This window comes from Lotus japonicus, chromosome 3, assembly GCF_012489685.1.
Source record: "Lotus japonicus ecotype B-129 chromosome 3, LjGifu_v1.2".
NCBI lineage: Eukaryota > Viridiplantae > Streptophyta > Magnoliopsida > Fabales > Fabaceae > Lotus > Lotus japonicus.
In genome coordinates this window covers 80,492,649-80,507,914 of record NC_080043.1, presented here as the reverse complement: position 1 = coordinate 80,507,914, position 15,266 = coordinate 80,492,649, and the positions used below count along the sequence as shown (strand labels likewise).

Below are 15,266 nucleotides of genomic sequence, written 5' to 3'. Positions count from 1 at the left end.
AATCATAGCCATTTGCGGATGGAGTTGCTATTACTTTTGTCGTCCCGATTTGTAGAACAAGTGCAACGTCCAACTAACTAAGGAGGTGTTGCATGCAATGCCCACATGGGCAATATTAACTTCCAACGCCAACATGAAGCGTGTCTGTTTCATTCATTGCATTTGACAGACTTTTCCACCTAACTCCAAACAAATAACTCTTAATTACACTCCAACTTCTACCTATTTATTTAACGCTTGATAATGAACATTAAATAGAGAAGACAACCACCCATTTTACTTATCGTACAGCTGTTCTCATTCTTGGGGTGTGAGCCCAATCGTACCATTAAAACACACACTCAATCTGGGTAAACAACTCAAACCACAGGATATCACTGAGCTAGCTAGCTAAGATGAATCGATTGTTGTTGATGATGATGGCGGCGGTGATGATGATGATGATGGCAGCGGAGGGAGGGGATAATCTGGCGGAGAAGTGCGGGCAGGTAGTTCAGAAGGTGATTCCATGTTTGGGGTTTGCGACTGGGAAAGAAGCGACGCCAAGCAAGCAATGCTGTGATTCAGCGACGGTGATAAAGGACACCGACCCTGAGTGCCTCTGCTACATCATTCAACAGACCCACAAAGGTAGCGCTGAGAGCAAGAGCATGGGTATTCGAGAGGATCGGCTACTTCAGCTCCCTTCCGCTTGTCAAGTAAAAAACGCCAGCATCTCCAACTGTCCCAGTAAGTTTAATTTCTTTCTATTACTCCCTATGCATATTATATACTCCTACATGATCGATCATGGACTAAAAATACAATATTAGCTTTTCATTTCAAAATTATTGGATGATTCCGTGCCCTGCTTCTCACTATTCACCTTTTAATGGAAGGAATTTTTGTAGTTAAAACCCTAAATACTCACACATTAATTAGATAATAATGAGCCTTGCTATATTCAAAAGACTCATTGATTACCATTAATTAGCATTTAAACAAAAACAAAATTGGCCACAAGGAAACTCACATATGGTTCGGAGGGTTGTCTAAAAGACTCATGAAGAAGTTTGGGTTAAATAACTCATCATCCAATCACATTGAAGATATCAATCACATTGAAGATACTCACTTATCTTGAATGTGATTGGATGATGAGTTATTTAACCCAAACTTTACTTGCGTCATTTAGACAACCTTGTAATTTTTGTCGAACAATTCTCATTTTAAGTTGTATTAAGTAATTTAGAATATTAATTAGATCTCAGCCATATTTACAAGAGATATAGGGGGAAAATTAAAATCAAAATGAAAAATTAGTTGATTTGAAATTAAATAAAAAAATCCCTTGATTTTAGTAAAAATATGTACAAATTGTGATTAATTTAGAATTTTAAAATAAAAATGTGATAAAAACTGCCCATCTAAATTAGTTAGGAGGATGTTGCCATTACTTTCAATTAGATGACGGATCACTTAAAGCGGATCTGAGTGATGAAAACTGACCTGATACATGGCCTGGGGGCTGGGGGAGATCCATCCAAAGTGACAGTGTTTATTTTGCTGATGAGTCAAGACAAGATAAATAAATGTATTTACTATCCATCATAAATAATATCCTCTCTTCATAAATCAATTATTATTTCAAAAACATTAAAGAATCAAATTTTATTGAATTCATTCTGATTTACCGGTACATCCAAACATCATCTCAACTAGTTAGAATTGATTTTAAGCAAGTAGAATCGATTATGGTTTCGAAACATACCCTTATTAAAAAATTAATGGTTGATTTTTTTTTTTGAGAAGCAAAAGAAATGCATTAAAAAATGGTTGATATATTTTAAAGTTAAACCAATAATATGAATTGTGTTTAGGATATCATTTATGTGGTCTCTGGATATATAATTAAATTGAATGTTAACAGAGCTTCTGGGTCTTTCACCAAGTTCTCCGGACGCTGCTATCTTCACAAACGCTTCCAAGTTAACCCCTCCTAGCTCTGCAAATACAGAAACTGCGACACCACAGAGCCCAAACGGAAGTGTGGTTAGAGCTCCTCCTATGATCTTCGAAGTGATGGTGATGGCTTTGGCCATTGTTCTCATTACAATTCCTACTAGAAACTCATAAATAGAAGCAGGATTGAAAGCCACCTAACTGCATTCCATGCTAGTTGGTGGGTTTGGTGGTCATTTTGGCTACAACTTAGTTATGTTTCTGTAGGACTTTTGCAGTCTTGAATTTATTGGTTTGCATTCTCTGCTCTTCGATGTTTTCTCTTATTTTGGAAACTGCCATCCTTAATTTGATTCTCTTATTGTGTGGACTTGTTTGCTTCCGTCCCCTAATAGATTGTTGATGAAAATTTAGAAATTTTACGTTAATTGTTGCTGACTTCGAGTGCCGTAAAAATGCATGTCTATAGCTAGCATTTATTCATTCTTACCTCATTATTTATACACTTCATTATTTCCACTTAATTTTCTGTCAATCAATCTCTCTCTTTCTTTCTTATCATATCACATTTCATTTTTCTCTCAATTATTTTTTCTTTTTAACTATATCTCTGATTTCTCCTTTCTTTCCCACAATAAGAGGTGTAAACAAAAATACAAAATATTTTTGAAATGTCTATTGAATAACTGAACCAATAGTTATTTAATTATTAATAAATAATTTCATATGAGGGCTTCTGGTGAAAGTGTTTGATGAATTTAGAGTTTGATCACGTGTGGTGCGTACGTAGAAGCATTTGTTAGGAGAGATCAATCTACTCATTTAATTTGATCTTTGAGTTTTGATGAATTAGTTTCATAATTGTAGAATGTGGTGATACTTTGGGAAACGAAATTAAAAAGTATTTGACGAGTCTTTCATCTACGAAAGAGCAAAATGACTTGGCATAGCACGTTCCCTGATGTGAAAAAATAAATAAATAAGAATTTAGACCCTTAATTTGTGCAATTGTTATTTAACCCTTAACTTTTGTAATGTAATTTAGCCAACTCATGGCACCTATCACAAAATCATGTACTCAGCCAACGCCTCCTCCGTCAAACCAAACCCTCCATCGCCATAAACTTAAATCCTGGGTCCCTTAGTTGTTGTTGGTTTACAAATAAATTTAGAAAATGCAGCTTGTGTGGGTAGGTTGGGAAACCAACATAATGATTCTCTAATCAAACAATTACTCAAGGAAGAGACTATGTTCCTAAATGCAAGTTCGAAAGACAATCCAAAAAGCTCTTAGCGATTGCTATTAAGAAGTTTTGACTAAGTTAACTATGAATTAATTGAAAGGATGAAACATAAAGGCTTGAAAGACAGTAAATGAGTTAAAGTGCAAAAAGGTAAAGGCAAAAGACAAATGTGGAAAATTTGTAGATATGATTGATTGTTGCGTTTTGTTTTTGTTCAAATAATTATTCCCTCAGTTATAGAGGTATATTCGGCTAACCTACAATAGTTAATAAACACCTGCCACTACCCACGTTTCTCAATCTGTACAACGTTTACAGATTGTGAGGTGTTAGTTTTTGCTTCTCCTAGACAGTTTGAGAGCTCACGAGTCCTCACAAAACCTTGTCAGACCACAACGGTTCCCAAAACCAATCATATTAATATGCTGATGATTCCTCTTCCTCTGCTCCGTCATCATTCTTCTCTGAGCCCAACACGATTCCAATTCGGGTGAATTTACCTGTCGTTTGATGGGGGCCAAGGAACCTCAAGAAATTTGGACGACCTAGATATTCTAGGTTGTTATTTAACTAGTTAAGTATTTGTCAATCGCGATAAACACAATTAAGTATAAGTTGAGGTAGTTATTGTGCCTTGTGTGTTTTATATAAGCGTATATGTTCACAACTCATGTTAGATGAGGTTATGTTTCCCATGGTATGTTTTTAGGACAATGATCGTTAGATTCGTTCACTTTTCTAAAAAGTTCGGTAACGACGCTTCGTCGTAGGAACTGCACAAAACTCTAACTAGGGTTTGAGTGAAAATTTGACTTCTCCTATGTCCTTATGATGATGTACGCTTTAGTATGGTGAAGAATGACTATAATATGTCCATACTTTCCTTTTGGAGCTCGAGAAAGTTTTCGGCAAGTTACCGAGTTGTGTAGAAACTTCATTGTGAAGAAAATGGATATGCACGAGGCAGCTCTTGATGCAAGCTGCAACAAGGAAAATGATGTCATGGGTAAGGGTTAAGATTTGTCCTTGTCATTTTGAACACCGTGACCTAAGAAAGCTTGACATGAAAAGAAAGTAATCTTGACATGTAAAGTAAGCAAGTCTGGCATGTAAAAACTTTAGGAAAACCTTCTCAAGAGATATCCTCTTGGATGGCCAGTTAAAGGAGCTCAAGCAGCTCAATTTCCTTTCCTTTCATAAAAAGGAAAACTTCCCCGGGTTCCGGAAATAAACTCTATCTATATTATAGTCAAAAGTTTCGGAATCGAACACACATTCACAATCAGAACTTTTTTGGGTTTTATTCCCGCTCCAATTTAGAATCAGGGCTTAATTAGTATCTTTACGGTGAGAAAACACATTTCTAATCTTCTGAATTATAATCAAGTTGTGAATATGATTCAAACTTAGCAAGACATTAACTATTTAGTAATTCCAAAAATCCAGGTCTTACACACCTCATTTGAACTAGACGCGGTCGTTCAAAAACTGCAGACCACCACACCACCCTCCTATTCGCAATGCACGGACCAACCAATCAAAATCTCTCCAACCCTCAACCACCAAAAACCTCGCCTACAAGAATGTCACCATACTATAAAACCACCACGCCACCCGACCAAAAATTAAAACTTCAACTAAAAATTTGAAGCAAAAAAGGCAAAAAATTGAGCTTCCCTTCACTAATTGGTCTTATTCAATAAGTGTTTTGGATGGGCAAGGTTGATGGGAGAAATTAAAGTTTTGGGGTGTGATTGCTTTGATAGTGATTGGTCATGGATTTTAATGTTGGGGGTGGGGTGGTGAGAAGAAGGGTAGGATTACAAGGGCTTTAAGGAAAAACTTCTTGGAGAAGATGGATTTTTCGGCGAGCCTGTCGAGATGAAGCTTACTGAGGTGGAAGGTGACGGTTGATGTGAGTCTAAAATGCATACGTTTTCCTATATTTTTCATGGATTTATTTGCAATGACAGGTCTAAAAAGGAAAAAAAAGGTGAAATACATAAGATAACAGGTGAAAAGAGGGAAAATTGGTGAATTTAGCAAGTTGTGTACTCTAAGAACCGTCGTAGAGTGGCTTGTGTTGATTCATCTCTGCTAAGAGAATGAGCCTAAATATGCTGACCACAGTCATGCTCATCCTGCTGAATTTAGTTGACCACGATCGTGGCTATGTCAAGCACGACCGTGCCAAGGCCAAAACTCGTGAAACAATGTCAGAATAACCTTAAATCCATTTTAGATGTCTATATAAGGTTCCTAGGTCATTCTAAATTCATAGTATACTTCATTCTAACCTACTTAGGAATACCTGCGGAAGTTGTGGAGGCAAAGGAGTCGGGAAAATTCAAAGGCTGATTGAAGACAAAGAAGGCTCTTGTATTGGTTCTTCTCATCTTATTTTATCTTGGATGTTAGCCATGAATATGATTTCTAAACTTTTCATGTTTTTATGATTGGTTAAACATATTTCTCGAGGTTGTGATGTAATTGATGATGTATACCTCGTTTATATATTTTATTGTCTTAGTTTCTTTTTATAATTGGTGTTTCTTTTCTGCTATAATTATATTGTGACATAATTAACCACAGTATACATCTTAGTGGTTAATTCAATCTTGGAAGACTCTTGAAAGAGGGGTTAATTCAACTAAAAAGAAATTGGGTGTAGGTAATTGATAATGAATTTCTCCTAGCAAAGGTTTTAGGATTAGTTTTGTATGCTTCCAACTCGCTTATGCTTAGATAGTGGAATATCTCTTAGGTACCATCTCTTGTGCTTCATGCCTATTTTTTTATATCATACTTGCAACGGCGGTTTACTTGTAGGTAGTGCATTCAGGTAGACAATTAACAATAACTTGATAGTGAGTTGATTTCTTAATAGGTATAGTTGACTTTCATAAGAATCATAGATATAATATATAAATTCGGGGATTTAATTCAATTACTATCGTAACCTTGAGGCTTCTATTTCTCTGATATCATAATTTCTTTATTTGTTTTCTTTTGCACAAACATCCAACTTTTTAGTTTCCTAGACACTGGACTCATTCTTTTATACCATGTATTTACATAGTCCATTGGGTACGATGAATAGGACTTGCACATCCAATATATTACTTGAGCAGTAGAGTGCACTTGTTCTTTTACGTGCATTACTTTAAGGAAACAACGACGATGGGGTGAACATGCGAGTCAGGGAAGTTGGTGTCGATATGGACGAATAGGATAAGTGAGGACTGTGAGGGAAGTGCTTGAACTTACAGAAGCAGTGAGAGTAAGAGGGGTGAACTCGGGCAAGCTTAGCCAATGTCAGAAGAGGAGCCTCAAGTCATCAATTGGAAGCGAGAAAGATGGTGATGAATTGCAACTGGTCTAACCCTTCGACTAGAGGACCTGGAGTTCCACCTAAAGAAGCATGTGTTGCGATAGCTTCCGAATCTTCTATTGGTACAATCCTAGTTCATAAGAGGTCAAAATCGGACTTAAGAATGTTATTCGGAGGGAATCATTGTTTCTCAATCAATCATGCCTCAATTGAATAAATTCACTTATTTCACCCAATTACCCCTTCTCGAGTCCCCCCCACCTCCACCAGTTGGACTTATGACTTACCTGCTATAAGAAGCTTCTCGTACCACTCCTCTTTTCCGAGCGTCCATCAAGCTCTTAATAGAGTTGGGAATGTGAAAGACCTCGATGTCGCATATAACAAAATCATCCCCAAGGATCATATACGTATCAATTATGCCCACATGGTCTTTCTCTTGCTGGCTAGATGACTACTATGGACAAAGATTACAACTACTCCCAGTCTCTGGTCAATCCATATATTGATGCTAGAATCGCTTTTCACTCCATCCATATCTAGAAACCCCTTCAATGTTTCCAAAGGATGGTCATAAAGGCGATAGGTAGAAATCTTCTGAATAAAGACAGGGGTCATAAAATATGTTGTTACTTGCTATACCACTTAGCAACCGGTATTTCTTGTCACACAGTACCAATCGTTACGAAATTCTCGAATAACTTCAATCGAATTACATAGAGTGATTCAAAAATCAAACGCAACATTGCGCGGATCAAGTGGCTTGGCTTCTCCCTCACATACTCATTCCCATGAGCAACTCGGTTGGCTTCGTGAACGAGAACGTTGATCACCCTCACTGAGCACAACATAATGAAGAAGAATTTGTACCATTTCAATCCCTATTCTTATCGAAGAGAAGAAACAAGAAAAACTGATATCTTCCTACTCGGACAATGGCATGAGAGTTGTGTGACTAAGAGAGAAAAAAAGTAATTAGATCAAGGAGTGTTAATGGAGGAAATGTGAATGCTTGAGCAGCAGGAGGTGTGAGGAAGGAGGAGGCGTAATAGTAAGTGTGTATGTGGTTGAGTGCAAATTTGGTCATTTGGGGAGAGGGTGTGGACTCTTGTGTGGCTTGTGCTAGGAGACAGGGGTGTATCTAGGGAAGGGCTGGCAGGGGTCATCGCCCCCCCCCCCCAAGAATTTTGAAATGTTTACCAACTATAGGTATTTTTTCGAGCTAGAATGAAGGAATTTGCCGTTCCAACTGAGACATTATTATTCAGATGTTTCCCGAGATCTTAATTTAGGAAAAATTTACAGTTTATCCAAGTTTTACCAGAAGTTAGTTGAAACTGGAAAAAGCAACAATATTTCCACTTGTTAATAGATTGATATATCTTGTTTTGACACTCCCTGTTTCAACAACATTTACAGAGCGATCTTTTTCTGCTATGAAAATTGTCAAGACTCGGCTTCGCAACAAAATTGAAGATGATCTTCTCAGAAATTTATTAGTGGTATATATCGACAGAGAAATTGCTGAAAAAATCTTTATTGATACGATAATATTATAATAAATAAATTCAATAAAGATTTTTTTAATCTTATATTTCGCCCCCCAACAATAAAATCCTGGATACGCCCCTGCTAGGAGATATTGTTATCACGGGGGGAGATCAATCATTGTTGTTAACGGCGGGAGAAGCACATTTTCGTGGCGAAAGATTAGGCATGGTTGTCGGCGGTAATATCATGATTTAAAAAATAAAAACTCTAGGTGCTATCTATGCTTATAAGTACTATATTAACCCTTCGGAAACTAAAAGGGGCATACACACAGACATTTATTGCCCACTCTATTAATGGTACTTTGTATTGAAAGGCAAATGCTTTGTCCCCTCTTAATAGTTAATAACTTAATATAGTATGTACCTATACACCGTTCAAATAATAGTTATCAAGTAAATGACGGAACTTCTCAGGCTGATTCGTTCGTTAAATCTAATCGCACTCCTTTCAAATCAAAACAATTTTTTTTAATTTAAAGGAATAAGAAAATCTTTTGCTTTATGTCTGTTAATTAATTAATTAATTAATTAATAATTGTTTCTGTTCATGAAATGAAATAAAGAAGTCAAGAGAAATTAAAATGCAAATATTTTCAAAGCAGGATCCCGTACGCAACTCTTCATTTACTAAATAGTGAATTAATAGCGATGTTTGTGTCCCTTTTTCAGCTATGCTTTGAATAAGAAAAGCTACTAAAAATCTGGGTTTCTTTTTTCTTAATATATTTATTTTTATATTTTTATTCCTTCTCATATTTATCTTTAACTTAATTAATGTTAGGTTGAAGGTTAGTATTTTCCCATCAACTTTTTCACGACAAAGTACCACCAGAAGGTCTATGGACCTAATTATCTTCATATATATAGGACATTACCACTCAATGCCCACCACAGATTATCCGATTGGCTTTGTTAAGATTTTTTTTTCCAAGGCCAATTATCCATACCCCATGGTTTAACAATTAAATCAGAGGTTTACCTTGAATAAAAGAGAATCTAATCAACTTGTTCCAATACCATCATGATTCATGACTTCAAAAGTTCTCCCCTTAATTTTAGCTAAAGAGGCTGGCAGGGAATGTGACAAGTGAATATTACAATATTATGATATAACTAGTTAACAACAAAATTAAAAAATATATATATTGACACATATAATTCTTTTAAGGAAGAAATGAAAATTCATGATCAGAAGAGAAAGAGGCTTGGAATTAATTAGAAGATATGACTTGGTTTAACTAGTAATTATTTGCTTCACATTTGCATCCATTGAGGGGTTTAAATTGAGATAAATCTCGCACTTTTCATGATTTTTGAAATTTTAAAAATCCAACTAATAGTGTAGATGCATAGCTACAACTTGCAATTACAATCGATGCTAAGTTGGAGGGAGCCACCTTCATGTGTCCTGCCGTATCTTTTGTCTAATATGAGTACTTAGTTTCTTCTAGTTTTTCTCATTTATTTTCCCGAAAGCAGAAGAATTTATTTAATAAATTTATTTTAAGAACATCTCTCAGATAATATTAAGAAAGATAACCCCCTCCATCAAATAAAACACCTACCAATCAATTAAGTTCCCACCAGCTCTTGAAAGCAAACACTCCCAAAACAGCAGGGGAGGACAATACTAAAGAGATAGAGCACATAATTAAAAGGTGTTTGATGTGGTACCTTGAGTCAAATTAAGGTGTGATACCCAAAATGAGTTAAATTAGTAGTAAAACTTATATATCCGTTAAAAGATTGATTTTATTATATCATAGTAATATAATGTATTCCATTGTTAGAGACGTAAAATTTGTTAATTTGTTGTGTTTTTTAACCTTTGTTCTTCCGTCAAATATGGTTATATGACGCTCATCGCCACCACCATCGTTCGTCTTCACTACTTGTCCATTTTTCATTAAAAATGAATTTTATGGAATGAAGTTAATTAAAAAGTAAAATAAAATTTTAAAAATGTAAAATTTAAGTTAAACAACATAGTAATAATCTATTAAATAACTTATTGTGGGTATCACACTCAAAAATATTTATGAGTACCACAGAAATTTACCTAATTAAAAACATGCTATAATAAATTATCCCAACTTTATTCCTAACAATATTAAATACTCTATTCTCTTTGGCTTTTATTTCCATGCACCAAAAAGAAAAATAAACAGTTGTGGACCTCAATTCAAAATTAAGCATGAAAATAAGTAAGGTCGCTCGCATGAGCCTCTGGCCTAACTCTCATACGGCTTAGGTTAAGTTAGATCTCTCAACTAAACAAACTAATTTTTAGCTTTTATAGATCAGTCTTTTTTATTAACCATGTCAGAATTTCAAAACATGTATAAAACTTTCAAGTGTAGGAGGTTGGTCTATAAAATTAGAAATTTATAAATAATATAATAATATTTATACTATTTTAATTATTATTATATTACATTTTTACTATTATTATATCTTCAATTTTATATTTATTGGCATATTTGAAAATTTTAACATATCAGCCTATGTAAAAAAATGAGCATATGTAAGTTTGTTTAATTTAGAGATAAATCCATTATTCTTTAAACAATTAATTAAAAGTAGGCTTTTAAATATGTTTTCTAGTCAGACTGGGAAAATTATCTTCCACTAAGCTACTAGGTCAGACTCACGCTAAAGTTTAGAAAGTAGGTCAAACTTAGACCCTAAAAAGTTTGATCTAACCCAACCTACTTTCATCCCTGATTTGAACTTTACTCCTTATTACATAACTCATACACATGAACTAAAAATTTCTAACGGCTGCCCCACTTGTACACAAGTTGCATATTTCGGCCCACCCATAGGGTAGGGCTTCTCCCCCCGGACGGGGCTCCTCGCCCCATATGAAGTTTTTCTCCCTTGAATGAAGTGTTTTCTCCTCACAGTAGGTGAGTCATCTTCTCTAATGTTTCTTTTTTTCATATTCAACTAGTAAGTTACCCGTGCAGTCACGGGTCGCGGTCGGTTGACCGCGATCGATTTTACTTAACAATATTTTTTAATTATTTATAATTAAACATAAATTAAATTAGAGATAAATCAATTTAAAACATGTGTATATATATAAACATGTGTCTTAAAAAATACATTGATATTTGAGTTTATTTCTAATATGAGTTCTTGTAAAAGTTGGATTAAGTTCAAAAAAAAAGTTTATGAGAAATTTATGACGTGTGAATATTTTTTCGAGTTTCTTTTCATTATTAATCTCTATATAATATCAGAATTTTTTACGGAAGAATTTCAAAAAAAAATTATTATTGTTGTTAGCATAGAAGTTTGCCCCGTTGATGATTGAAATTATTTATTTAAACATTGAAAATTAAATTTATTTTTAAATTTAATGTAAATTAATTATGTATTAATGAAGATATAACTAATATCTATATAAAAATTTATTGTGTAAGAATTTAAATAAGTTGTTATTTTAGTTAGCATAAATTTTTCCCCGTTGATTAATGAAATTATTTATTTAAATATTGAAAAGTAATTTATTAGTTAAAATAAATTATAATGAGATTATTAATGTAAACATTGAACATTAAGTTTATTCTTCAAGTTAATGTAAATTAATTATTTATAAATAAAGATATATCACTAATCTCTATCAAAGTTATAAATATAGATAGCAAAGACATTTTCCCCGTCGATTAATGTAATGATTTATTTAAACATTGAAAAAATATTTAATATTTAATTTTTTATGTAAAAATTTAAAATCTATATTTTTGTGAGCATAGAAATTTTCCCCGGTGACTAATGAAATTATTTATTTAAACAATGAAAAATAATTTTATACTTTAGTTCATGTAAATTTTTTTAGATACATCGGAAAGATAAATTGCACCCGCCAGGAATCGATCCCTGGACCTCCCCTAGTAAGGTTTTAATGAGGCCCTCTCTCAAAGTCCCCATGTGTTCATTGGGTGGGGTTTTTTTTTTTTCGTAAGTGTCTTGAACATGTACCTTGATGCTTGCCTATTTTTGGAGGCTTTTTAATAATATGTTATTCAGTTTTCAAAAAAAAAATCATTGGAATATTTTCTTAATTTTTACAGTCATGCAGATGAAAATATAAATTTTCAACTATCAAATTTCATTTGCTAAGAACTTTATTTGAATTTCATTCAAAATTTACTATTTTTTTATACATCGGAAAGTTATATTGCACCGGCTAAGGATTGATCCATGAACCTTCCCATCCCCAATCCATATGTCACCCACCTCTTACCACTTAAACTATCAAAGGGACTCAAAATTTACTATTTAGATAACATAGATATTTTCCCGGCTGAATAATGTATCAATACGCTCACATATATATATATATATATATAAATATATAATTTAAGTCAAATTCTCATTTCTAAACAATATAAAAAATAATTTTCCCTGTGCTTTATACATTAATAAAGTTTCATATAAATTTAGTCGTATAAAATTTGAATCCATGTGTAGTACTACAAATAAAATCTAATTTAAAGCACTATTATATGATGAAAAAAAAACACATTCATATTAAAAGGAAAATAATAGACTCTTTTTCATTAAAAATTGAATTAATTTATTAATTTATTTATAGTGATTCCCCTTGCACCGACCATCAGCAAGGACCCCCCACAACATTCAATGACAAATCAATCCACAAAATATGTAGCTCAGGCTTTGATTTATGTGCTAAACAGACCATCAAACAATCTTTACAGAAAAAAAAATTGAATAACAACAAATCAAAGTGTAATTCTTTTAGGAGACAAACATTCAAGTAAATCCCAATTCATTTCAATTTAGATATGTAGTACAACATCTTACAATTCCAAAAACACATTCTATTACAGCAAAAACAATACACTGAAAATCTTATTCTAAATTATATATCAGGCACCCCATGTACAAAAGACTGCAATTAGAGGATAAGCATTTTCTTAGTTATCGCCTACCCATCTCTATCTCTGCAGCAAGCAGTTCTTGTTGTGTTATCTTACATAAATATTAGAAATTTCATTATCTTCAACATTCCTTGTATCACTGCTAAAGGTTCAGGTATATGGTGGCTAAACCATTTTGCCTGCAAGTAAATATGGAGGAAACAAAGCAAGTGATGTATTGCAAGTTCTGCTTCGAGTCCAGAAAAAATTGGTTAATGATGAGCGAAAAATGTACTCACTTTGTATACAGAGCACAAGCTGCTAGTTTGCTTTACTATCATTGTAATGTAATGTAAGTTAAAAGTGTTATAGTCTTAAAGCTCAACTCAAGTAAATCTAAAGGTGTAAGAAATTCTTTTGTTTGGATGTTCAGAAAAATAATAAGAAAAAAATCCATTGTTCATGATTTTGCAAAGCATGTGAATCAAGTCCTTAAGAATTTCAATTCATGGGTAATATAAATTGCAAAGGCTCTAATTTTTCACCAACACCTACACTTTCTTTGGGTTTCTCTTGAACTTAACAGGTCATACAATAAAGGGGAATTAAGTCCAATAAATAGAATTACAATGTGTAGTCTGAATAATCAAAGCACAGCAAGGAGTTTCACCGGACCTTTCTATAATCAAGGGATTAAAATCAGTGACTTTTCTAGGTGTGATAGGAGCAAGCATATCAATTTTCAGAATTCAGAATACAAACTGAAGCTTGAAAAAGAGCTGACAATAGCAAGTTATAACTTAAAGAGGCATTAAGTATAAAATGTTCCAGAACTGGTGTTTATATCATTAGGGGGCTTACAAAATATAACTATTTGGTTGATAAAAAGAATTGAGAAAACAATAATAGAAAAAAGATACCAAAGAAAACCAAGGAGCTTACTTACAAACTAAAGCTCTTGTAACAGCTTGTGTTTCTTCATCAAGTTCAAGAACAAATAATCATGAACGGGAAGAAATTTAAAGAAAAATGGTAACAGGAAAAACACTTCACCATAATTAAGCAACAAAAAATATAATAACACCTCAACTTAAGGAAGCAACCTTGATACAAATAGGCAAAAATGCAACTATAACAGAACTTTCATAAGAAACTTACACACCTACTCAAATAGCTTGTGGTCATTAGGAGTACTCACCACAATTAGATTATACTTTCTAACTTAACTTGCTTCCTCCTTCATGCACTCACCAAGACCATGCTAATCATCTTAAAAAACTCAATTTTTCTCATATTGAATAGAAAGTATGATTTCAGAAGAACGTACGGCTCATCCTGAAACAAACAACAACACATATTAAGATTGTATTCACTAAAATAATGAAAAGAAGGTCAGACAAATTTATATGAACAAAGACAACATCAGAGAAATACAAAGCAATTTAGCAACCAAAAGCTTTGAAACAACAGAATTTCTAATGAGATTGAGTAATGAGTAGACACTTCAAAGCAATATCCATCAAGGTTACAAAGACATGAAGTGTACCTTACATGATCTGGCTACCTCATATGCAAATCCGTCTGTCCATTACCAGATGGAGATAGGGGAACAAAGCTTTAGGACTAAGAAGATGTGCATCTTCGTCATTATCCTGAAACCATCAAATTAAGTCACTAAACTCACAAATTGTTCTTACCTGTTGTTGCAACAAACCCTGCAATTTAAGTTTAAAATGGTATAAATTAGGATCATAAGATCATAACAAACAAATAAAAGATCCAGTTTGAGCACAAGGTAAACAATTTGATGTAGAAAATAACACATGGTCATAGCAGAATCCAAAAGTAGAAACCCTTTAAACAAAATCATGCTCAAACATAGTAATGAAAATGAACATAAAAAACAAAGGAAGACCCAAAAGCAAAACAAAATCTGAACCAAAATCCTCCAGCAAAATTAAAATTAAAAACAAAGAAATTTATGAAAGAAAACATTTACTTTCAAAAAGAAATGACGCACTCGAACCCATGAGCCAGATCGTAGCAAAGAGAAAGGGAAATAGAAAAAGAAAGGAGGGTTTGGGAAGAAAGAAACACCAACAAACAGAGAGAAAGAAACCTGTGTAGAGAACCAAGAGAGAGAAGGGTCTGCCAATTTTAGGCTACTTTCATGTCAATAATTTGAAATGGTTCAAAACTCAAAAGCAACTAATTTGGAGCAAACCATGAAAATTGGAGCGGGAACATAAAAGAAAAGGAAATTTTTTAAGCAAAATAAGAAGCTGAAAATTGGAACGGGAACACCAAA

At 33.6% G+C, this 15,266-nt stretch overlaps 1 protein-coding gene and 1 long non-coding RNA gene across 4 annotated transcripts; one reads left to right on the top strand and one right to left on the bottom strand.

Moving 5' to 3' along the window:
• The first annotated feature begins 262 nt into the window (after window positions 1-262).
• Window positions 263-2,379, top strand: LOC130746334 (non-specific lipid transfer protein GPI-anchored 1). The gene is made up of 2 exons (XM_057598927.1): window positions 263-729; window positions 1,910-2,379. Exons 1-2 carry the CDS (start codon window positions 396-398, stop codon window positions 2,113-2,115), a joined length of 540 nt encoding a protein of 179 aa, XP_057454910.1. The 5' UTR covers window positions 263-395; the 3' UTR covers window positions 2,116-2,379.
• Window positions 2,380-12,867: 10,488 nt separating this feature from the next.
• LOC130742762 (uncharacterized) lies at window positions 12,868-15,192 on the bottom strand. Of its 3 annotated transcripts, none has more exons than XR_009021264.1 (3): window positions 14,505-15,188; window positions 14,157-14,293; window positions 12,868-13,158 (listed from the first exon to the last, which is right to left on the bottom strand). It is a non-coding gene; the product is annotated as an uncharacterized LOC130742762 (long non-coding RNA). The 3 variants fall into 3 exon arrangements; XR_009021265.1 differs by lacking the exon at window positions 12,868-13,158 and having other exon boundaries at window positions 14,007-14,293; window positions 14,505-14,610; window positions 15,078-15,192; XR_009021263.1 differs by lacking the exon at window positions 12,868-13,158 and having other exon boundaries at window positions 14,007-14,293.
• Between the last annotated feature and the right edge of the window lie 74 nt (window positions 15,193-15,266).